At 52.1% G+C, this 23,152-nt stretch overlaps 1 protein-coding gene across 2 annotated transcripts in view; it reads left to right on the top strand.

Moving 5' to 3' along the window:
• The window catches only part of PTPN1 (protein tyrosine phosphatase non-receptor type 1), a gene marked incomplete at its 3' end in the record, with an annotated part of 53,275 nt that extends 34,908 nt beyond the window's left edge, over nt 1-18,367 (top strand). For both annotated transcript variants that reach the window (XM_084247440.1, XM_084247439.1), the window contains exons 2-9: nt 1,990-2,080; nt 4,956-5,056; nt 7,869-7,967; nt 12,841-12,978; nt 15,870-16,079; nt 16,386-16,547; nt 16,905-17,128; nt 18,181-18,367. In XM_084247440.1, the coding sequence (XP_084103566.1) occupies nt 1,990-2,080; nt 4,956-5,056; nt 7,869-7,967; nt 12,841-12,978; nt 15,870-16,079; nt 16,386-16,547; nt 16,905-17,128; nt 18,181-18,367 (1,212 nt within the window). The remainder of the gene's footprint in view (nt 1-1,989; nt 2,081-4,955; nt 5,057-7,868; nt 7,968-12,840; nt 12,979-15,869; nt 16,080-16,385; nt 16,548-16,904; nt 17,129-18,180) is intronic.
• Nucleotides 18,368-23,152: the final 4,785 nt, after the last annotated feature.

The following is a 23,152-nucleotide window of genomic DNA, read 5'->3' as shown; positions in this document are numbered from 1 at the left end:
ATGATATGCCAGTGAAAATACCTTTCAAAAAACTGACTTGACGTCCCTGACATTCATCCAGCACCGCTCCCCACAAGGCTAGAATATGTATGTTCTTTCCACGCGAGCGAGGAGCATGTCTGTCTGGATGGGGTTGCGTGGGGGCATGCCACACACAGCTGTCATCTTGAGATGGCCTTTGCTTTTCTCCTTCATTGTTCCTTCTCCTGGGATCTTTCGGTCACAGTATGGTGGACAAAGGCACGTTGTTGACATCGCTGCAGCGTGTCATCCAGCCTGGCTTCTCTCTCACGGTCTGGCACATAGCTGTCACCCTGAACACCTCCTTGCCAGTTGTTGTGGAAATTTCCTTTGCCTTTACTCTTGTGTTGGACTTTTCCTTACTGGATATCTTACATTTGTCTCTTTCTTGGTTTATTTCTTTACTCAGGTGGGAGGCACACTCCAGTGGGCTGCTGAGGAAAGGGAGCATGGATGGTACAGTTTTTGAGAACTTGCCTATCTGGAAATGTTTTTGTTTTCCTTTCTCACTTGATTACCGGGTTGGATATAGAATTCTAAGTAGGAAGTCCTTTTTCTTTAGAATTTTGAAGTCAGTGCTCCTTTACTGTCCAGTCGTCAGTGTTCTTGCAAAGTCTGAAGCCATTCTAAACCCCTTAGCCTGTGAAAGTCAGTTGTGTTTTCTTCCTAGAAACATAAAGAACGTTGTTGTGTAGGAATCTAGAATTCCACCGGGCACAGGGAGCCCTCGGAGCCCTTGTGATGGCCTCGGCAGCCCTGATTAGCCCGGGCCCTCTCAGGGCTGGTAGTTGCACTCCCTGGTGCCAGTGCTGTTTGCTCTTCCCTCTTGTCTGCTCAGATCCTCCGGCTGGCACTCTGCCTCCTGATTTGTTTCCCAGAAAATAGATCTCCAGATTTCTGCGGAGGCGTTAGGTGGCAGTCACCCAGTCACAAGGAGGGGGCCCATGGAGTGGGGATCCAGCTCTTCTCAGATAGCTCACCCTCTCCCCTGCGCGGAGTCCTACCCTCTCTTCCAGGGGGCAGCACTCCCTGAGCCGGGGAGGATGGCAGTGGAAGTCAGGGTGGCGGTGAGCTTTGCTCACTGCCGGCTGGTCATGGAGCATCCTCAGGCCTGCCAGTTCCAGCTCCCAGGGCCCCGCTGCTGTTGCCTCCTCTCGTTCTCCCCTGCGGGCACTACACTTTGTTTTTCAAGTGTAGCAAAATGCACATAACAAAAACTTAAACCATTTTAACCATTTTCTGGTACACAGTTTAGTGACATCCATATTGTTGTGCTGCGTTACCTTTTGATAATAATAAAATACAAGTTAAACGGGAAGGTTGTGTCATGGGATGATTATGGTGTTTTAGGAGCATAAAGTGAAATGTGGGATCAGCCAGGCTGGACGCTCCTGTGGGTCGTCTGTAACAGGCATGTCCTGGGGATTTGGTGAGCATCTCCTAGGAAAGCAGATGGATAGTTTGTTGATAGGAAAGTGCGTTTTATCTGCTTTTAATCACTGCAGATTTAAAGAGGTTACAGATGGCGCTCCCATCTTGGCGCTCAGGGCTCTCCAAGATCTGGCCCCACCCACTGTGTGCTCCTCCAGCCGTCTGTCCCTGCCACCCACCCACTGTTCCCTGCAGAAGACGGGAACTCCAGCCCCCAGGCCCTGTGTGCTGGGTGTTCTGAGTGGAATGCCCACCCCTCTTCTGTCTCTGCCTTCTTCCACTCCTTTTCCAGCTCCCAGCCCCGCCACTTCCTCCCCCCAGACATGTGGCTGTTCCTCTTATGTTTTCCTCCCATGACCTTGTACATGCCTGGGAATTATCACCTTGCATTTCCCACACTGCCAGGCTCTCTTTGATGTCAGATCCTGCACTGGGTCTCCTTCAGCGCCTGGCACGTTGCCCATACACGGTTAAATGTATGGAGGAATTCCTGATACCAGAGATTTCAAAAGAGAACTCTTTCTCCTTTTCTTGTAGGATATCCGACACGAAGCCAGTGACTTCCCATGTAGAGTGGCCAAACTTCCTAAGAACAAAAACCGAAACAGGTACAGAGATGTCAGTCCCTGTAAGTATTCACATCGCCATTACCGTCTCACTGCTTCCGTCTCGGGGGTTCATAGGTCCAGGGCCTGCCAGTCCAGCTTCTTTGCCCCAGGGTTTGGTGGGCAGTAGAGGTTTATGACTTGATTGTTTCCTATAATGAAGGCATTAGCGGCTTAGAGTAGTGGTTCATTTTTCCACCTTTGTAGAGGGACTGAGATTTCTGGCAAGTTGAACTAAGTTCAAAGACGTTGGCTTTGACGATTTTTCTGATGACTCATTTTCCTGCCAGCTGAAGCAGAGGAGAGCAGGCATCACCTCCTCTTTTCCCCTGACTCGGCAGCCGTTATCGTTAGACCCTGGGCATCGTGTTGGGCTGTGGCGGTGCCCTGCACGGGCGTCAGGGGCAGGAGCTGTGTCCCCACTCTCTGAAGACATGCGTCACCTCTGCTTGTTGAGTCCTCCTCACCCCACCCCCACCATCGTCATCACTTCTAGCGCTCTCATCCCGCGAGCTCTCGGTGTGCCTGCTGGCCTCTGGCAGCCCCTCTACCTTCTGAGTGATTGGCTCGCAGTCTGCTGATCTCTCAAAAGTAAATAACTAAACATGTTAGAATTTGTGTGAAGCAAGAAAAACTGGAGCTGAGTAAAGGACATGAACTTTGCAGCCTCCTCCAGTCACAGAAGCCTTTTTGACTCAGCTCCAGGGATTTTAGACACCATGAGCCCGGGGCTGTACCTGCTCACAGCTCCCACGGTAGCGTTCTCTGCCAGGGCCATCAGCAACATGATGGGTCAGACACAGGCACTTCCTGCGTTCCACACCAAGCACACTGCCCGTGGCCATGGCTGGGCGCTTTCGGTGCGTTCTGTAGGAGAGTGGGCCGTGCAAGCTGCCCCGAATTGTACAGCACCCTGGTTCCTGGTGGGAGAGTGAAAATGCACCCAGAGCAGCACGACCTTGCCCGGATTGTGTCTCAGCCTGCCACTTACAGCTGCGTGGCTCTGGGCAAATTGTTCTCTTCTCTGATCTTCAGCAAAAGAGCAGGCACGGCAATCTTGGGGGATTCCGCGAAAAGGAAATAAAATAACATAAGCCACTTAGTGCAGTGTCTTGCTCATAGAGGTTGGCTGTGATTGAGGCAGTTGTTACTGAAGGCGCATGCCAGAAACAGCTAAAGTGCACTTCTAGGTCATCAAGTGATACCTGATGGCGCCCCAACACCTGATACTTTTGACTTAGCACGTCTGGGCTGTGGGATGGTGTAGGTTTCATTAAAACACAGAGCCTCAGCTTCTCCTGGGGTGATTCTGCCATGAGGCTCTGGCCAGCGCTCTGGGCTTGAAAGAACAGCTACTCCTTGGTGTCTTTCACACGATGTGGGGAGGTACCCCACATCTCTAGTTTTTGCTGTACTTTGCTACATTTTTGATCATTGCTCATGTAATTGATTTTATGAGCGAGTTTTACATAGAAAGAAAAGCACTTTTATTGTTCCAGGGAAACAGTTCCCAAACTTTCTACTCCCAATCTCAGGCCTCATGTTTTTCTTTTTCACTCTTACCACCACTCTCTAGTAGAAAAAATAATTTGTTTTTAAGGTTATGGGGGAGATGGGGAGGATGATTCAAGGTAATCTTGTTGTCTTCCACGTGGCAAGCGGAAAGCCCAGCGCTCAAGAGATGGATTGTTTGCCCAACTCACCCAGGCCTGTTTGAACCCACTCATGTAACCTACCAGTGCCACGCAACATAGTGTCTGGTTTTTTGAGATCTTTTTTCTCCATGACCCACTTACATATTACCCAAGTATTTAAATTTAATTTAAATCTGCAGGGTGAGAAACATTATTCTAAAAGTGGCTGATTTTCCAAAACATCTCATTGGAATTCTTAGAACAAAAATCCCCAAATCACTTATACACACACACACACCCCCCCCCAACTTCTCCTTCCTGTTGGGACTGGGGGGATGATACTGTTTATGGTTGTTCACCTGAGTTCATTGTCCCCTGCAATGTGCCAGAAATAAAAATACCCGCTTGCTCTTGTTAGCGGCACTAGCAGTATAAGGAAAGTGGCCCTCGGGACCCATTGCTTTTGTGAGAGTCGTGGAAAAGGAAAAAAAGATGGTTGTGCTTTTTCGTGACCCGAACAAGTCAGAATTTCCAAATGAAGGTTATTTCTAAAAGTTACATTGACGATACTTTCAGTGTTTTGGATTCAGTTTATTTTTCCCAGTTAAACTTGCTTTTAAATGTCTTTGTGACAAGTTCTGAATTTGAACGATTTAGAATCATTTCAATTCATCATACTTGAACCTAAAAAAAACTTGTTGAAAGAATTCAAGGTAGATGATGACACTGCTGTATATACCAGTCATTTTTCTTCAAACCATTAGGTGGTTAGATTGAAGTGTGATCATAAATTCTACATATTATATAGTTCATTGTACCAAATAGGCGTGTGGGGACTGGAGGAATTTGGGGTGAATTTGGTTCCCTATTAAAAATTGAAGCTGCTATATATTTTTTTTACTCTATAAAAATATATATTAGGCCTCAGAGAACAGATTCCTTGACACACATAGTATGGTCTAAGTATCATAAGATGACAGGCCCTAAGAACAGATTTCTCATATAGGATGGGATTATGCTGTCGTGTAGTTTACTTCTGCTGTTGTTAGGATTTTTTTTTTTTTCAAACATGTCAAAACAACCTTTCTGAAAATACTGTTCCAACCCCACATTAATGACTAATCTCAATTAAACAGCACAGCCTCAGTCAGCATGAGTGTCCTCAAGCCATCCATTCACCTTCCTCAATTTCCCGAGAGGTGCCCTGCTTGTACAGACACTTGGTCCTCCAGGATTAACCTCTGAGGTCTGGTTTGCCTTTCAGTTGACCATAGTCGGATTAAACTGCATCAAGAAGATAACGACTACATCAATGCTAGTTTGATAAAAATGGAAGAAGCCCAAAGGAGTTACATTCTTACTCAGGTAAATGCATTGTCTGAATTCTTTTTAATGGTTTTGCTTTATTTAATGTCAGTTTAAGGGCTTTTGAGTGCTGTTATCCACACCTCAGATAAAATGGGTCAAAAGCTTTAGAAGGGCAGGTTTTAAATAACCCAAAAAGCAACAAGGAAGGAATAAAATCTTCTTTCAGAGATTCAGTTTGGCTGTAACACTGATCTTTTCTGGGAAGTGTGACACTGCTGGGCTTAAAGAAAACAGGTCCCAAATTTGCCCATGACATTTTGACAGAGGCAGCAGCGCCGTGGCTAGAGGAGGGCCTAGAGCCATGTCCGTTCCATAGGTCCTGGCCTCAGAGCCCCAGGTGCTTCTAACAGAAATCTAAGAGGCTGAACAGTAGGCCTGGCGTCTTGTCCAGATAGCCGTTCAGAATCCCTCAGCTTGGTCCTCATTCTTTGGCCCATGAACAAGCACACAAAATCACTTTAAATTCCCGTTTGCATCTTTACGGAAAAACCCTAAGAGTGGTTTAATAACTGATTTTCTTGCGAAGCCACTGTATATGACCCCAGAGGCCATGGGTATCAGGGAGGGGGAATAAAAGAGTCTTTTTAATTTTCTCAAGTCCTGTCTGTTACCAGCAAATTGTCCTCGACAGTCTGTCTTTTTAATCATAATTTTCACTTTCTCATTTCATATCAGTTTAATCAGTCTGACATATGACTGAGATATGGGGTGATTTGGAACATCATTATTTTGCTTAGTATTGGGGAATTAAAATGATGCTAAAGCAAAAGCTCAGTGAGCAAAGACTGCTTTGGGACAGGGTGTCAGATCAGGAGCACTGTGGTCCTCCTCCACCGCCCCTTCATCCTGTCCCAGTCCCTCCCCACCACCCCCATACTGGCCCAGGCAATCGACTGGGGTGCCTCCTCGTCAGCATGGAACATCAGCCCATCTGTGTTCAGTCCTGGGGAGCCCCTGAGTGAGTTCTTGGTTACATGTGTAGGGGGTAGGCCTTTCCCAGGCCCTCAGCCCATGGTCTTCCCGGCACCTGGGAGGGAGGAGGGGGAATCGAAGGGCTGAGGGGTTGATAAGGAGGAAGATCCCTGCTGGTGACAAACCAGTGGGAACAAGTTGAGGCAAAGTGTTTCCTGGGGAACTTCTCTTTTTCGAAGTCAAGTTTCTTAACTTCCTGATTTCAGCCATTCAACTTTGGTGTGGGGTCAAGAAGCCCAAAGCAAAGATTGGGGTGTATGATGTCATGTGGAGTGTTAAAGAAATCACCATAGAAGCTTGCACACCACTGTCCTCCCCACTCCCCTGCCCTGGCATTTACCTGGCACATCAGACTTCCTGTCTGTTTTGTAAGGTGGTGTCACAGATGTGCCCAGCTGTTTACATGGTCTCCCTTAGCCCTGGAATTTACAAAAGGATCAAAGCAACTTAATCCCCCCAGATTGAAGCACTTTCCAAGGCACAAAACCCAGTTTTTACTTGCAGCATTGTTCATTAAGCAAATAATACAAATCCATGTCTCGCTCTTTAAGAGCCAGAGATGTAGAGAATAATGAGTTCCTGCTTTCGCCACCCCGTGAAGTGTGGGCTAAGTTTGGTCTATGATTTCAGCTCCGCAGACCCTGGGCTAGGGGAGGTTGACAGGCTCGTAACCACTGAGCTGCAGAGTGCAGCTGGGGAAGACCCAATGACCAGCTCTCCAAGCTGGAGGAGGGCAGGCCCCCGTGGCCAGCCAGGAGGCTGCCTGTCGCCTGCCTCCCAGGAGCTGTTTTCCTGTGAGTGGAGGGGAAAGGGCTACACGGGTCACCCTCCTGCCTGAGTCACAGCAGCACTTCCCGATGAGCTCTGGGCAGAGTATGCATGGCCTCTCCTGTGCCCCAGGAAGATAAGGACAGACTTCAGGGGGAAAGATTGAAAGACTAAGGAGAATTGGGATGACAATGAGTGAGAAGGGAACCCGTTCTAGAAGTGGTGCTGACTGGAGGAGGTGACATGTCTGATGTGGAGGTGAGAGACGATGTCCCTCCCAGGGACGAGCTCCAGGCATTCCCACCCTGCATGCAGTAAATGTCTGCGCCCATCACCGGCTGGGCTGGAGAGGGGTGGACTCAGAAGATACCCCACCAGGACCCGGGGTCACTGGGCCCTGCACCCATCTGACTGACCATTTGCGTGTCCACATCTCTTCCTTGGCTCAAGGATGAAGACTGTCGGTCGTCACATTTACCATTTTTAGTAGCAGTAAAATAGCTTGCTGCTTTCCAGGTGTAACGGCAGGGCCTTTGTGTACATGAACATAGTTAATTTTCACAACCTCAGCAATTGGCTCTGCGATTAGTCAGGTGAAACAAGTAGGGGAACAGGCCTGGGACAGTGGGGTGACTTGTCCAAGGTCACATTGATGGTAAGTGATTGGTGCTGGGATTCAAACCTCCAGCAGCATCAATGTGGGGGGGCAGGTGACACCCCACATGTTCTCACCCGCACTTGTAGTTTTGCCCCATGTCCCACCCATCCTTAGGAGTGGAGCTCAGTGGATCCCCTCATCCAGTCAGAACCAACAGAAAGCAGAGTCAGCATTTTCTCTCCCCTTGGTCAGTCCTGGGCCAGCCCTGAGATGCGGAAATGATTGCTCCCCCTGGTAGAGGATAGATTCCTGGTTACTGCTAGGCAGGGGATGCGGCTCCCCGTCCCAGCCCCGCTACCTCTGCTGAAGCTGGTGCGGACCGAGGGTACTGTCCCCAGCTACCAGCAAAGGCGGGCTCGCGCTGAGGTCATGTGTGACATGGCATTCACTTTGCTGCCGGTGTGTTTGCAGGGCCCCTTGCCCAACACGTGCGGTCACTTCTGGGAGATGGTGTGGGAGCAGAAGAGCAGGGGCGTGGTCATGCTCAACAGAGTGATGGAGAAAGGATCGGTAAGTCCTGGCCCCCTCCGCCGTGTGTGTGTCTGTCCTGGTCACCACTCACAAAGCTGGCGTTTCTGTCTAAGTGTATTTCCTTGAATTGCTTTTATATTTCTTTTACGTGGTGTCTTTTTTATTAAAACAATTAAAGAAGCAATAGAGAACTACCTGGTTACTGCAAACAAGCCAGATAAATAAGTGACTTAAAAAGAGGAAAACAATAAGATCACCCTTGACCTCTCAGCCCCACCAGCCGGTGTCTGCAGTGTATGTTCTTCCGTCTCACTGTCCCCGGGCCGGGACCTTCACCTTGCGGGGCTGTGCCGCACGGCCTTGTTTCGAGAAGCTGGTTTCTGCTGTGCCCTCGCCATGGCTGCTTTTCTGACTCCCATTGACAGAACTTGGGGCAGCCCCACGCTTTTTGTTTACTCTCTGTAAAATCTTTAGACTCCCAGTTCCTGGCCACAGCTCTCTAGTGGGGGGTGTTGTCTGCTTATGTGCTTAATGTTGGCCTCGTGCTGTGCTTCCTCCCATGTGCTCCCCCGCTCTACAGCAGCCCTGGGAAATAGCTGGACCAGAGGTGTGTGTGTTCGGGCCTCCACCCGAGGTGGATCTGTTCCTGTAGCTACCTGCTGGCCTCTTGCCTGCTCCCTTCCTGCTCCCTTCTCCACCCTGCCGTCAGGATGATCTTTCTGAACCAAGTCTTACCACTTCCAAGCTGAAAACCCTTTTGGGATTCCTACTGCTTCCCCAAACCATGCCTGGGCAGGCCCCAGTTAGCCTGGACCCCAGCTCCCATTGCTGGCTCCCAATTCCAGTCACCGCACCTTTTTGTTTGTTTTCAGTTTCTTTCTAGACTTTCTGGCTAAGGCTTCACTTCTGGCCGGCTTCCGATGGCTTCACTCATGCCAGCCTGTGGCTTGTGCTCTCCCTTCCCCACTCAAGGCCCGTCTCGCGTGTGTGTGTGGGGTGCGGGCTGGTATTCAGCACAGGGACTAGATGCCACCACTGCCCCACTCCCTGGCGCCTGCCCCCCTCTGCTCTCCAGCCTCAGAGGTGGGGCCCCAGAAAAAGGTGAGCTGAGGACTGGAGGCCAGGAGCAGAGAACTGTGTGTCCAGGCCTCCGGGTGCCGGCCGTGCTCTCTGGGGCTCCCGCTGCTGTCCTGGTGTAGAAGCCTCCTCTGAAGCAGCGCGCTCAGGTTCCAGAGGTCACAGTACAAGTGAGGGGAGAACCCTCACGTCAACGGAAGCATTCCCCACTAAACCTCTCCCCGCACAGCGCCGCTCCCGTGAGAGATCCTCCGACGAAGCGTGTTTTCCGTGTTTACAGATCACGCGTTTGGTTGCCCCTGCCGACTTTTCTTAAAGGAGAGTCTTTATTTGCTCAACAGTAACAGATAAAGGGCTTGCCCGAGTGTTCAACCGATGACTTGCGCTTCTTAGGAAGACTATTCTTCAGTGAAAGTGGTTTCTAACTTTCTGCTTCGGTGGCTTGATTAGTAAAATGTGAAGTCACAAATACAAAGCAAACCCCCACCCTCACCACTGTTGTCAGCAGTTTTGAAGAAAGAATCATTGGCTTCCCACAGCACACTCCGCCAGGGAAAGTGAAACGTGGTGGCCTCAGCACCACTGGCTTCAGGCTGGTTTTGTGCCAGGGGGCTGTCCTGTGCATTGAGGTGTTGAGCAGCATCCCTGCTCGTGCCCCCGGCGGTCTCCCACCCGAGGCTGACCGTGACCGGACCATAACCCCCTGCGCGAGCCTTCCCCTCCGTGACTCTGCCGTTGGCCGGGAGCAGACACGGCTAGTGGCTTTGCTGTGGTTTCCGTGACAGAGTCCCTGTTTGCCTTTGAAACTGTTCTTCCCGCTCAGGTTCATTTGTGCATGCAAATCGGCGTGGAAATCAGCATGTGCGTGGACTGGGAATCTTTTAAGTTTCCTGAGGATCAGCATTTTGGTTGTCAACACTACCGCTCCCACAAGGGTCAACTAGGAAAAAATAAAGGAAACGTATTTGCTCAGCTAAACTATCAGCTACCCACAGAGCCCCTGGAAGAAACCAACTTGCAGAGTGATTCCACATAATGCATATTTGTTTTGACTTTCCTTTCTTCACCAAACAGTGTAGGATATGCCCTTCTTATTTTTGGCAAACCTACCTGTTATCCTTTGGGGTCCCTTGCTTCCTGGAAAAACAGTTTTGCAGAAAATGATTTTGTGCTTTCTAGTAGGGTCATCCAGATGGCCAGAGGGCTGTGAGTTGGATTTAAAAATTGAGTTTAGACGTGTGAATATGTCTGTGTAAGACCTCTGGTAGTTTAGACTGGGGGAGTTGCTGCTGTGTCTCTTTCAACACCCTTATTAAAGATGCCTTTGATGTCAGATGCTTTTGTACACCAGGTTTTATATCCTAGGTACCTGAGGCTTCCTGTCTCTCAGTCTGCTGAGTTAGTTCTCTCCGCTCCTCATTCCTCGGGAAGTCAGGGCATCCGTCAGAGGATCGCCGAGGTGAATTCCACAGACTTTCCATATGGTTGCCTCACTCTTAGTTTTAGAAGCCCCAGGACTCTCTGACATCCACCTTCAAGGTGTTAACGGCGACTGTGACAGATGCCAACATTTGGGCACTGCCACGTTGCTGTTTGGTGCCAGCCTGGGACACATTCCTTAATTTGAATCCTGGTAAAATACTGCTTTCTAATAAAATAAAGCTCCTTTCTGTGTTAGTAGGTATCAGTTTAATTGGATAACAGGAAGTAGTGATCTTGTGCCTATTTTGTTTCATTGCGTGTGTTTAAAACAAGTTTTCTATGGGAAATGACGGCAGGCATGGCATGGCCTTTTATGGTACATCCCTAAAAGTCTTAAAAATAGTTGATTGACACAGTGTGCTAGAATCCCTCTGTTGTTGAGTACAAAGGTTTGGTCTTTACCCAGGTGGCAGGTTTATAGGCTGTATGTGCAGTTTTGAAAGTGGGTTCTTGCTGTGTGGGGTGAGGCTGCAGAGCCTCGCTGTCTTCTCTGCTTGTGAGACCTGGAAACACTGACCCTTTTGCTACCCTGCGCCCGTGCCCCATCCTCTGTGTGCTTACCGCGTGGGGTGCCTGGTCCTGCACACGTGGTCTTGAAGTTACCAGGGCAGTCTGCTCCTGAGGTCTTGAGGCTTTCCACAGGTCTAATTTCAAATGTGGAAATTCATCCCTTGCAGGTCTCTAAGGTCTTGCTTTTGGCTGCTCCACCACCTCCAGCTAAGCGTGGGGTCTTGCCGTGTAAGCGAGGCTTCCGTGTCGTGAGCAGTGGACTTGCTTCCATGCAGCTGAGTTGGCAGCTCATTATCGATGTGGGATGGTGCCCTGGGTGAAACTGGCCAATACTTTGAAACAGGCCTGTGCCCAGGCTCTTTAGAAAGCCCCATGGACCTTCTATTTGGGGAGTGTGAGGTTCGACTCTGGGTTGGCACCACACTCTGTTGCTTCTTGATTTTTTTCTCTTTTTGTTCTTGTCTGGGGAGCAGCAGGCAGCGTCAGTAGAGCCAGACGGATGGGCCTCCTGGCTCCTCAGCCCCAGGTCATACTGCAGGTTCCTGGGCCTGCTGCCAGCATCGCTGCAGTCTGGGCCCCTGCTGGCCCCTGCTCGTGCTGCTCCTCTGATGCTGGCTCCTTGGCAGTCACTGCCCAGGGAATTGGAGTCACCCTTCAAAGGCCACCTCTGCCAGAGGCCGTTTCTTCCATCGAACCTTGTCTGATCTCTCTTGCCCATAACCTCAACTGAAACATTTACCTCTCAAGTTTCTGTGGCACATCCATAGCCTCACCTCCTCAGCACTTTCCCCAGGCCACTTAGCGTGGCATGGCGGGGCATGAACGGGCTCTCTCTGGGGACAGCAGCTGAAGGGACTCCTTCTGCCTGCTTATGGCATTTCAGGCACTGTCATCCTTTGCTCCAGGGGAGGTGTTGAGTGAGTTCAATGCATGTTAAATTATAGGTGTCTTGAATTTGTACCATTTACCAAAGGGCCTTGCATAGACACTGGTATTTAATTTGATGGAATTGGTGACGTCATAGAGATTCGCTCTGTCAGGACACATTGCCAGTCTTCTGGCTCACAGACCTTGCAGCTAGACCTCTTGTACCTGCTGATTTTGTCCAGAACCGTCAGCAGCAAACAGAAATGTCTGGGTTAACTGGCACAGAAACTTCACTCAAGCAAAATATGCTGCAAAGTTTAAGTGGAATTTTCTTTCTTAAATTCTAAATAAAACCAAATCTTTGGAAGCTGGCTGCTTTAATGAGCTACACTTAAATCAAGACCAGCAGTAGTTTCTGAAATTACTGCACTCTCGTGCATCAGAAGGATGGTCTGAACCTAACCAAACCAGTATGAAGGAGTAGGCTGGGCCAGTGGGTGATCCCAGGCCCCAGAGGAGCCCCTCTCCACACCACCTCTACTTCCTGCCGTGCATTGGAGGACAGTCCTTCACGCTTCCATGCAGCTTCTCCTGCCTTATTGTCAGGTGACCCATCCTTTTCCCCAGGGCCAGGAGTCAAACCGTGCCGAGAGCACCGTCAGCCTTGATATCCTTTGAAATGGCTCCATTAAGAAGTTGGTAAGAGACTGAACTTTCTGTGCCATCTGCCCTCGCCTCCTAGATGACAGGGAAGGGACACCCATGTGGCTGGGAAGTTTGGGCTCTGTCCAGTCCTACTTCTGGTCCTGGGCTAGAGCCTCCCCCGGAGGCAGGCAGTTACACCAAAGGTGACTTCCAAGGTCAGAAAACCCTGGACCCTTCAGGTTATCATCGAATCTATGGGAGGGACTCAAACCTCCTGTGATAGGAAAATAATCATTTACTCATAGTAATTCTGTGTTATTTTCTCCCCTAGTTAAAATGTGCCCAGTACTGGCCGCAAAAAGAAGAAAAAGAAATGATCTTTGAAGACACAAATTTGAAGTTAACATTGATCTCTGAAGATATAAAGTCATATTACACAGTGCGACAGCTAGAATTGGAAAACATTACAGTGAGTATGGCCTGAGCGTCGTGCCCTGCTTGAGGTGGATCGCCCTTTGGGGGACATTCCCTGATGCCACTTTTTCCTGGGTTTCCATATCCTGAATGAGGTGCGGTTGGCACTATGGTGAGCAGAGCTCGCCTGCTAACCAGGGTCCCTGGGGGGAGGGTCGTAGATGCCAGAGGCCCCTTCTGCTCTTAGCACTGGTCAGCAGCAGCTCTTAGGGGAGCGCACACGTATCCATGGCTGGCCGTCACCCCGAGGGATTTGCAGGTAGCCTGCACTGCTAGTTCTGCAGAGCTGTGTCTTCTTCCCTTCCTCACTGTCTTTAGTCTGAGCAGGGGAGGAAGGGCCTTCCTGGGCTGCCTCCAGTTTCATAGCAAGTGTTAAATGTTCTCGGTGAGGTCTTGGGTTTATTTGTTGTGGAAACATTCATAACCCCAGCTGCAGACTATCATTAAAAGATGATCTTAAAACCTGGCAAAGCAGCACCGCAGACAGCTCTCCCCGTGGGCTCTGTCAGGCTGAGGAACCCGTGCCAGCCCCGGGGATGGGTCAGGGTGGCACCTGGGGACACCCTTCACCGGGTGATCAGCTGCTCCCTCTGGAACCAGACTGCCTGGGTGTTGCCTCCTGGCCCACCGTAGCAAGCTGTCAGACCGGCAGGGCTTCCTGTCTCAGCCTGCTCTCCTCTCGAATTCAGGGGAGCGTGCTTGGGCTCGGGCATGATAAGTGCAGGGTTAGCAGGTGCTGTGGAGTTGGAGTGATCAGGGTGAGTCCGGGGAGCCACGCCGAAGTGCTCATGGGACTGTGGGGAGAGGAGGGATCTGCCTTGAGTTACATTTACGTCGTGCTTTTCCACATACGGCCTGCTCTTCCTCGCTGCTCCTGCTGTTGGATGGCCGCTGGCATCAGCTCCAGGACTCAGCACAGGGTACTGTGAGGTGGAAGGAGGTGACGCCTGCCAGGCTGTTGGACTGAAGCGGCACGGTTTGAGCACGCTCTGCCTGTGTGAGGGCCTGAACCGTAGGCCCAGCGCAGTTGCACACAGGGCAAGTTTGATGGAAGATTTTCAGGAATCACGTTGGCAGCATATCGGAACATGCTGGAGAATGATGTAGATGTTAATGCTCTTCAACATTTGTAAGCCTGGCATTAAGAGTGACTTCTGGTAAACTCCAGAGAAAACTTCTCCCGCCTGTTGAGGGAAATGTTCAGAGCAGGAGGAGGCTGTGCTGCTCACGCGGTGGAGCCAGGGCCGCAGTGCTGATAGCAGATCTGTTGCTCTGGCAGACTGTGTTCTCAGAAAGTCTTTTCTCAGACCTGGGTTCAAGGCCAGGTCTGGAATGAACTGGAGAAAGAGGTGGGCAGGTGTGAGGTGTCTAATAAATAGGTTATCTCCTAATAAGTAGGAGATAAGCCATACATCTGTGGGGATTAAAGGAACTCACTTTGGGCGTGCTTTCTTAACTCAGTTTCTTGAATACATTTTTAAGCTCTTCTCCCCCAAAACAGAAGAGGTGTGGGTTTTTTTTTTTCCTTTGAGACATTAAAGAATAAGGAGGTCATTTTCTAGAGAGGAAAGAATAGACTGGCTTGGCGTGACCCTCTAAGTCACCCTGGTGTCATCCTCAGGTGTCCCCAGCTCCGCAGGAAGGCACCAGCACTGCGGCTCAGGCTGATCTGTGCCGTCCCTGCTGGTTTCAGGTCGTTGGTGTTCATTAGAGACCCCTTGACTTGTCCTTATCACGCAAGGGTCAGACAAGGGTGTTATCACTAGTGAAACTGGTCCTGGGAGGGCCAGGTGGTATCTTTGAACATCATGGTGCCTGGCACGGTGGCTGGCGCATGGCAGGCACCTCGTAGACGTTTGCCAGATGAGGGAGGAAGGCATCGCTGGTCAGCGGGTCTGCGGCCCGAACGTTTCTTCATCAGCTGCTCTCTGGGCACTGACTTGGCATCACGCAGCCAGAGGCCCTCGAAGCTGGCCTGGTTCCAGAGTGCTCGGCTGCATGCGGTGCCTTTAGTGAGGCTGCAGGTCTGCCTAGCTGGTGACTGGCGTCCTTTTATCTGCGCTCTTGGGTGAGTAGAGAGCTTAAGTGCTGCCCCGGGACAGCCCACTTGGTCATTGCTCCTAGGGACCTGATGTCCGGCCTGGGAGTGGGCTCTCGTAGGCCCAGAGTTTGTAGCAGAGCTGGAAACAGCCCTCGTTCCATTCCATGAGAAACACTGGGCCAGGGGAGAAACACTTGGGAACAAGTGCTTCCCCTCATGAGTCTTGACCTGCAAGCCTCAATCTCCTGATCTGGAAAATGGAAACAGTGGGGCCGCGTACCTCGAGGGCTCTGTTGTCAGAACTCAGTGAGCTGCTGAGCCCAGCCTGGACCTTGGCAAACACCCAGTTTGGGGCGCTAGTGGGCCCTGCCGGTCTTGTCGACATCCTTCTCCTCAAGACCCGTCTGCTCAGCTGGATATTGGGCACATATGGTGACCACTTGTCTGGAGACCACGTTGGTTCCTTCTTTCTGTGGAATGACACTCTTCTGAGCCTCACAGAGCCATCCACACCACACACTTGCTCACAGCAGCATCACCGTGGGTGGCGATGCGGCCTCCCACCTGTGGGGGGAGGCGTCACTGGCACCATGAAGACGCCAGGAGAGAGGGACCGGGGAGAAAGGTGCGGGGACAGCTCCAGCCTCAGGAAGTCTTAACTTGAGGCAGGAAACGGGACCCATCGCTTGAGACGTGGTGTTTGGTGACAGGCTTGGAAGAACATCTGGGAGCTAAAGCTGCTCTTCGTTGGGAGGGCGGGTGGGAGGGCGCCCCGTGCCTCCTGGGAACTGCTGTTTTCTGCACAGGGGACTCCTAGAGTCAGCGTGACTCTTTTTCTCTTTCAGTCTCAAGAAACTCGAGAGATCTTACATTTCCACTATACCACGTGGCCTGACTTTGGAGTCCCCGAATCACCAGCCTCATTCCTGAACTTTCTTTTCAAAGTCCGCGAATCGGGCTCACTCAGCCTGGAGCACGGCCCCATCGTGGTGCACTGCAGCGCCGGCATCGGCAGGTCGGGCACCTTCTGTCTGGCTGACACCTGCCTCTTGCTGGTAAGGAGGCCCTGTTCCCCTCTGACTGCCACGGCTTCTGTTTCCATCGTCTCTGGTAAACTACCTTCAGTCTTTGCTTCTTAGCAGTTTCCCTCTGTGAACGTAGTATTTTGCTCAAAGGGATGCTTTTAATTGGAATGTGGAATCCTGGAAGGTGCAGAGAAGCGCCTTCTTTCTCATCTCTCCTCTGAGCTCAGTCCCAACTTTGCTGCATTTTCTAACATTTCTAGAATTCTGCCTTCCAGAAAGTCACATTTGCACTTGAGGGTCGAGGGTGGCTGAATTGTACCTCCTCTCTGCCTTTAGATGGACAAGAGAAAAGACCCTTCTTCAGTCGATATCAAGAAGGTCCTGTTAGAAATGAGGAAATTTCGCATGGGGCTGATCCAGACGGCAGACCAGCTCCGCTTCTCCTACCTGGCTGTGATCGAAGGTGCCAAATTCATCATGGGAGACTCTTCAGTGCAGGTCAGCTTTGCTTTTGCTGTAACCAGGGGTACTGATTTTAAACGTGTGTGCGTTGTTACAAAGTTCAACCACTAGGGAGGAAACATCTGCCCAAACATCTGTTTAAACAGCTAGAAAGTTGCGGGGCTGATCACTGTGTTCCAGTTCTGCCTTTGAAGCGTTCACATATCAAACACTGATAGGGAGACAGGACCTTATTTCCAAAGATCTCGTCTCCGAGGACCTGTCTGGCAACCCGAGAGGCAGGGAGCACTCGCCACGCTGTTGCCTTTGCGCGCCTGGTGAAGGCCGCGGGCTTCCTGCCTGATGAGCCACACGTGAGCCTGACGGGGGGCTTTCTGTTGCTGCTTTTTCAAGGAACAATGGAAGGAGCTCTCCCACGAGGACTTGGAGCCCCCACCCGAGCACGCCCCCCCACCTCCCCGGCCACCCAAACGAATCCTGGAGCCACACAATGGGAAGTGCAAGGAATTCTTCCCCAACCACCAGTGGGTGAAGGATGAGACCGAGGAGGACAGAGTGGATGGCCCTGTCAAGGAAGAAGTCAGAAGCCCCTTACATGTCCCCTGCGACGTGGATAGGTGCGTGAGGGCCCCCAGCTTATGCGGGCGAGGGGAATGGCCTGTCCCAGAAGCACATGTTGGTATTGAATTCTGTGGACACAGGCTCTTTGTGGCCAGCACCCGCTCCGTGTCCTTGGGGCCCTGGGGCCAGGCTCCTGCCCTGCCTGGAGGAGCCCTGGTTGGAGCTCAGGTTAGCGAGGGAGGCGGCTGGCTTCGGTGGGGTTCTAGCGCCATCTTGTGGTACTCGTTGAAATTGGGGGCTAGTGCCACCAAGCCTGGCATCTGCCCAGTGGTAACAGTGCCCAACCCGCCTCCTTCTGTCCCCTAGGGCTGGGGCTTGGTCCTGCTGTTCACACAAGATGTTGCTGGGGTGAAAGGGCCATGGAGCTGCCCCGGGAGGCAGGACATCCTGTGGCCAGGATCTCCCTGATGGAGCAAGGGTAGAAGGGTGGAGGCCTGTTGAGGAGAGCGGGGAAGAGCAGGGCCTGGCCTCTTTCAGGCCCATGAGCCTCTGCTGGCCTTTCCTGAGACAGCCCTGGAGCAAGAATAGCATGTGTCGCTCCTGCTGGGGGCCTCCCACTCGCCACTAGGAAGACAGCGCCAGGCTGCCTGGCCAACAGCCCTAGGCTGCCTGGCCAACAGCCCTATGGAGAGTGCTGGGGCTGGGCTGGGCCGGGCTGGGGGTGGAGGGAACATGGGCTGTCTCGTGTAGCAGCATCTGTTGGCCCCCAGAGCGGGCGTGGTAGCCTGTAGGCCACACTGTTGCTTCCCTGAGCCGCAGGGGAACAGTCTACAGCGCACCCCAGGGCAGTATTTGCATCAGTGGCTCTTTTTCTCATTAAGCCCTCACCCCCATCACCAGGGAGTCCGCAGACTCCAGGAACCAATCCTAACCGTGGGGGCCACCTGGGTACTGGCTGGTAGGTGGTGACCAGCAGGCTTCGGGTTGGTGCCGTATCTCCATGCTCCCCCCCCCCCCGTTGTCCTAGAATGCCCCCCATCATCTTCTTCACACCCTTGCCATCCTTTCCCCAGAGTGAGTGACCCACCCTGCCCCTCTCCTCCCTCAGCACGAGTCAAGACACTGAAGTCAGACGGCGGGTCGTGGGGGGTGGTCCTGCCCCGGGGGAGCCATCGCCACCCAAGGAGGAGCAGGACCAGGCGCCGACTCACTGGAAGCCCTTCCTGGTCAACATGTGCATGGCCACGGTCCTCACGGCCGGCGCCTACCTCTGCTACCGGGTGTGTTTCCACTGACGGCCGGGCCGGCGGACGGCGTGTACGGAGAGCGCTGGCCGGCAGCCGGCGTTGGGTCAGCGCTGCGGAGGACCTGAGCCGGTCTCAGAAGAAACAGCTCAAAGGTTTGAAGTCTGGAACTGTGAAGGGCTAATGAAAGCGTTGAGGATTGATGCACTGGGGTTTTAAGGAGCCCTGTGGTCCCAAGAATTTAAGAGACTAATCTCAGGGCCTTAACCTATTCAGGAGTAAGTAGAGAAAATGCCAAATACGTCTCTCTCTCTTTTTTTTTTTGTTCATTTGTTTTTGAAAAAAAAAAAAAAAATAGAATTACAACACATTGTTGTTTTTAACCTTTATAAAAAAGCAGCTTTTTGTTATTTCTGGGGGGTAAAAAAAAAAAAGACTAGGCGCTTATGAGACTTTCTTGTACCCCTTGGTGGTATAATCAGACACACGATGTATGTCGGGTTTCCCAGGGAAGGACTCCCACACTTTTACGAATGTAAACGCCTTTGGAGAAGAGGGTTTAGGGTTCAGATTGCTGCCTCGCTCGGCGCCGCCCGCCACAGTGCACACTGAGCGTGCACAGGGCCCGCCAGCTTTCCCGTTTGGGGAAGAACAACAGCAAAAGTCCGTCTCAAAAAAACAAACCCGGCTTCTGCTTTTGCTCAGGTGTCCTCGTCCGCTGCGTTAGCCATCCCACCTCCTTCCAGCCGTCCTGCTCACGTCCTGCCCTCGCCACCCCTTCCCCTAAAAGGGCTTCCTCCGGCCCCCGCCTCAGCATCAGAGGTCACCCCAGGGTGGCTCCCAGCTTTTCAGCCTGCCCCTGAGGCCCAGAAGGAGCAGTTTCCACTGCTTCTGGAAGGCGTGCCATCACAGTGGCGCCTGCACCGCAGATGCGCGTTGCTGCTCGAGTGAGAAGAGAGGAGGGTTCTTGCCATTCTGGTTATGGAAATCGCTTCGCGAGGCAGTTTTTCTTGTCATTTTATGTTTAACCTCTTCCAAGCAGCCATCTCTGAGGGCATCAGCAACATGTAGGCTCCCCGCCCCCCCTTAGAGCTGATTTTTGGGATGAGGAGGCTATTGTCAAAACAAAGCAGAACAAAACATACTTCATGGAGGCTGCAGAGGCCGCGAGGGGCTCAGGGAGGGCACAAGTCTGCAGCGCAGAATCTAACACCCACACACCCCCACCGCCCCGCTGGCAGAGCCTGTTCCGACCAGCCAGCACCTGTGGTGGGCAGGGCCCAGGACAGAGTAGCGCTAGAACCACCCTCCCTGGGGCCGTCTCGCCCGCCCGTCTCCTTTCTCCCCGCCCCTTCCTTTGAGTCCCAAATCCACACCCCATCTTTTGAGAGCGCCTAGGAGCGACCTAGGCAAGGGGCGGCGCTCCCCCTTGGTGCCTCCAGCGTCTGCACTGGCCTCCTCCGAGGGGGAGGGAAGGAGCCTCCCCATTTTTTAAAAATCTCCCCCTCCCCAAAGGCGTCCATAGTGCACTAGCATTTTCTTAAACCAATAACGTATTAAAATTTTTTGATGTCAGCCTTGCATCAAGGGCTTTATCAAAAAGTACAATAACAAACCCTCAGGTAGTGCAGGGGAAGCAAGACTGGGCCGCGAGCCTGCTGCCCCAGACCGGCGCCAGGGAGGCGGACGGTGGCGAGCAGGCGTCATTTCGTGACGTTGTGGGTAGCGAGAAGAGGTTTGGCATATGTTTATAGACGTGGGATAATATATAGTGACCACTTGGGTATTTAAGACACATGACGTGAGATTCCTCGGTCCCGGTTAGCCCCGCCCCACCCCGCCTGCCCCCGCGCCCGGGCGCCGCTGTCCCTCTGTGTATTCGGATGCATGTGCCGTCTCGTGTCCCGCTCAGATACCACGTGCTTGCGACGCTTAGGTCTCTGCCGACTTGCGTGCCCGTGTACAAGCCCAGTGTCCCTTTGCATGAGCTGACTGTTATTACGTGGCTGTGGTTCCGAGGCTGTTGCTCAAGTTGTCACCACTGTGGTGATGTGGCCCAGTGCCCGGTGGTTGCCTAGTTCCTGGCACCGCGCTCTGGGAGGCCCGGCCTGTCCCTGCCCAGCTGGGTCCCCGGTAACTCAGACATTCCAAGGGGAAGGAAGCCATCGTCACACCTCACACTCTGGACATGTAGGTGGGCAGGGTCCCCCACACCCCCCTCGGGATCAGCCTCCACTGTCCCAAGTTCACACTCCTTGAGCAGACTGTGATTGGGAACCAAGGCGACGGTCAAAAACCACACTTCTCGAAATGACCCGGATGCAGCCCCTGTGAGTCACCCCGCTGCACTCTGGGTCTGGGGCCTGGCCAAGAGGCGTGCCTGCCCCCACCCTTGACCCTGGGGCCTGATGGTGCTCACAACTCTTCCTGCGAGGGGAACTCAGACCTCCACATTCAGTGGCTTTTTTAACAAGAAAAAAAACAAAAGGCAGCTGTAGCTCACAAGCTGCTCTTCGGCCAGCATTTTCACATTTTGCCTTTCACGTGTGAGAAGCCCGAGCAGAGAAATTCTGTGATGGGAACATTTGAGGCATCGCCCCGCAGAGCCTTGGTGAGGTGTGGAGAAGGCCAAGGTGCCAGGCTGCAAGCGTTTCTGAGTTGGGCTTGTTTGTCCCCGAAGTCCTGTATATGTTGTGGTAGTCGGGTGTGTGTAGATAGTAGCACTTCAAAGTGGATGTACTGGCTTAGCCTCCTGTCCTTGGAAAACTGATGGTTCTCCATCCGTCACATGTATGTTAGAGAAGTAGCGAGCTGCTCTGCTATATGCCTTAAGCCAATATTTACTCACCGGGTCATTCTTTTTTACAATGGCCATGGAATAGACCGTTTTTACAAAAATAAAAACAAACAAAAAAAACCGAGGTGTTTGGTATAATGCCTTTTCAGGTGTGTGTATATGTGGGTGCATGACGGGGCGGGGCGGGCTGGGCGGGGAGGGGGGCGCGTCTCAGGGTCTTCTGTGGCCACAGAACGGTCAGACTGTACAGTTTTCCAACTTGCCATATTAATGATGGGTTTGCATTTTAGTTGCAACAATAAAACTTTTTCTAAAGAACATGGATTTGGGGGACTTCCCATTTCTTTGCTTAATGGGCCTAAACCAGGATGGGCAGCTCCTGCTTCTTTCCATCGGGCTGATGGGAAGCAGATGTTGTCGGCCGGCGGGGTTGTAGTTTTCCACGTCTCGGACGTGACTATCCCGGGGCTGGGAAGCTTGTCCTTGCTGGCGAGTTGCTTACACTCAGCCTGTCCCCTTCAACAGCAAAACGCACCTTCTGAAGGCGTGGGACCCCGGGGTCACTTAACGGGCCTACCCAGGCCGTGTGAGGAACTGTTCTCACCTCCAGAACGCGTCCTCGCCAAGGCCAGGGCGACCCCGGTCACCACGGCTCGACACCTCCGGTCACCCCCATGTGGGATTGTCATAGAACTAACAGTGAGAGACAAAAAAGAGAAACTGAGCTCCTCTTTGTTTCCTGTACAAAATTAAATGTAAATCCCCCCCAAAGTGATTTTTTTTACTTTGTTTTAAAATAATTTCAGACTTGCAAGACGCTGCAACAATAGTACAAAGCATTTCACTAGCTGCTCCGAGGCTTGACACAGTGGGGTCCGTGGGCCCAGGAAGCTAAAGGCAGGCTGGGGTCCCAGGGCCACCCCATGCCCAGAGAGGACGGGGGGGGGGGGGGTGAATGGGGCCTCCACATCATTGTCACTTAAATCTGGTTCCAGTAGAAAAGGGACATTTCTAAGCTTTCACGGAGAGGAAGCACACCAGTGCGGGAAACAGGAATGAGGTGCTAAGTTTGGAGCAGAAATCAAGCAGAGGGAGCAGGGCCAGACACGGGCTACGCCTCATGTCTGGAGAGGAGAGGGCGCCCTGGAGCCTTCAGCCGCGCGCGGGGTGCCCCGGGGGCCACCACTGAGGCTGCTTCCTTCACTCCAGCTTCTGCGGGGGAACCTGCTCCCGTGTGTGTCCCTGGGACGGTCGAGGCGGAGAGAAAGCACCAAGGCACGGCAGGACGGCCTCTTCCCAGCAGGAGGTTTGGGAAAACAAACTTTCAGGTAACGTGCAACACCAATAAAAAATGTTTAATTGGATTTCAGAAAATGGAACATAGCAACAAGGCAAATAAATACTAAGTTAAACCAAACAGCACAAAATAGATACCGGAACTTTAAATGAGCGTGTTTAAGTTACAGCTTCCAGTGGCTCTGCGGCGGCCACCTTCGGGCCCAGGGCCACTTCCACATCACACATGTACCTCGGGACACGTGGGGGTTTCTTAATACTTAACTAGAAAATGAATTTTCTTTGTTTAAAGCAACATACTTTTGTAGTGAAACCTTTCTTCAAACTAGCTAATGGCTTCAGAAGTAGTTATTTGAATAGGCCCTAAGTTGACTGGCTTCAAAAGTTGGATTCCATTTTGCTGAATGTGGTCAAAGCAGGTGCTTTTACCAACATGACGCCCAAGGCTTCTCGCCAAAGGCATATCCTGCTTCCTACCATTGAGCACAGAACAAGGTCACCGTCAGCCATCAGACTCCCCAGTGGCCTCTGAACTGCAGCTTTCGTGAAGAGAGTTAATAGGAGACCCCCTGACAGCCCCTTCCCAGCTCGCCCCCGGGGACAGCCTGCTGCCGTTGATTCGACCCCACCGCGCCGTCCTCTGCAAGGCGGGTCGGCCTGCTTGCTGCCTCTGTCCCAGTCTACAGAACCTGGAGGGCTGAGCCAGTGACCTGCTGGGAGGCCGCATTCTCCTCGTGGAGCCT

This window comes from Talpa europaea, assembly GCF_964194135.1.
Source record: "Talpa europaea genome assembly, chromosome: 11".
NCBI classification, from domain to species: domain Eukaryota; kingdom Metazoa; phylum Chordata; class Mammalia; order Eulipotyphla; family Talpidae; genus Talpa; species Talpa europaea.
This window is presented reverse-complemented; position numbering and strand designations above follow the sequence as displayed.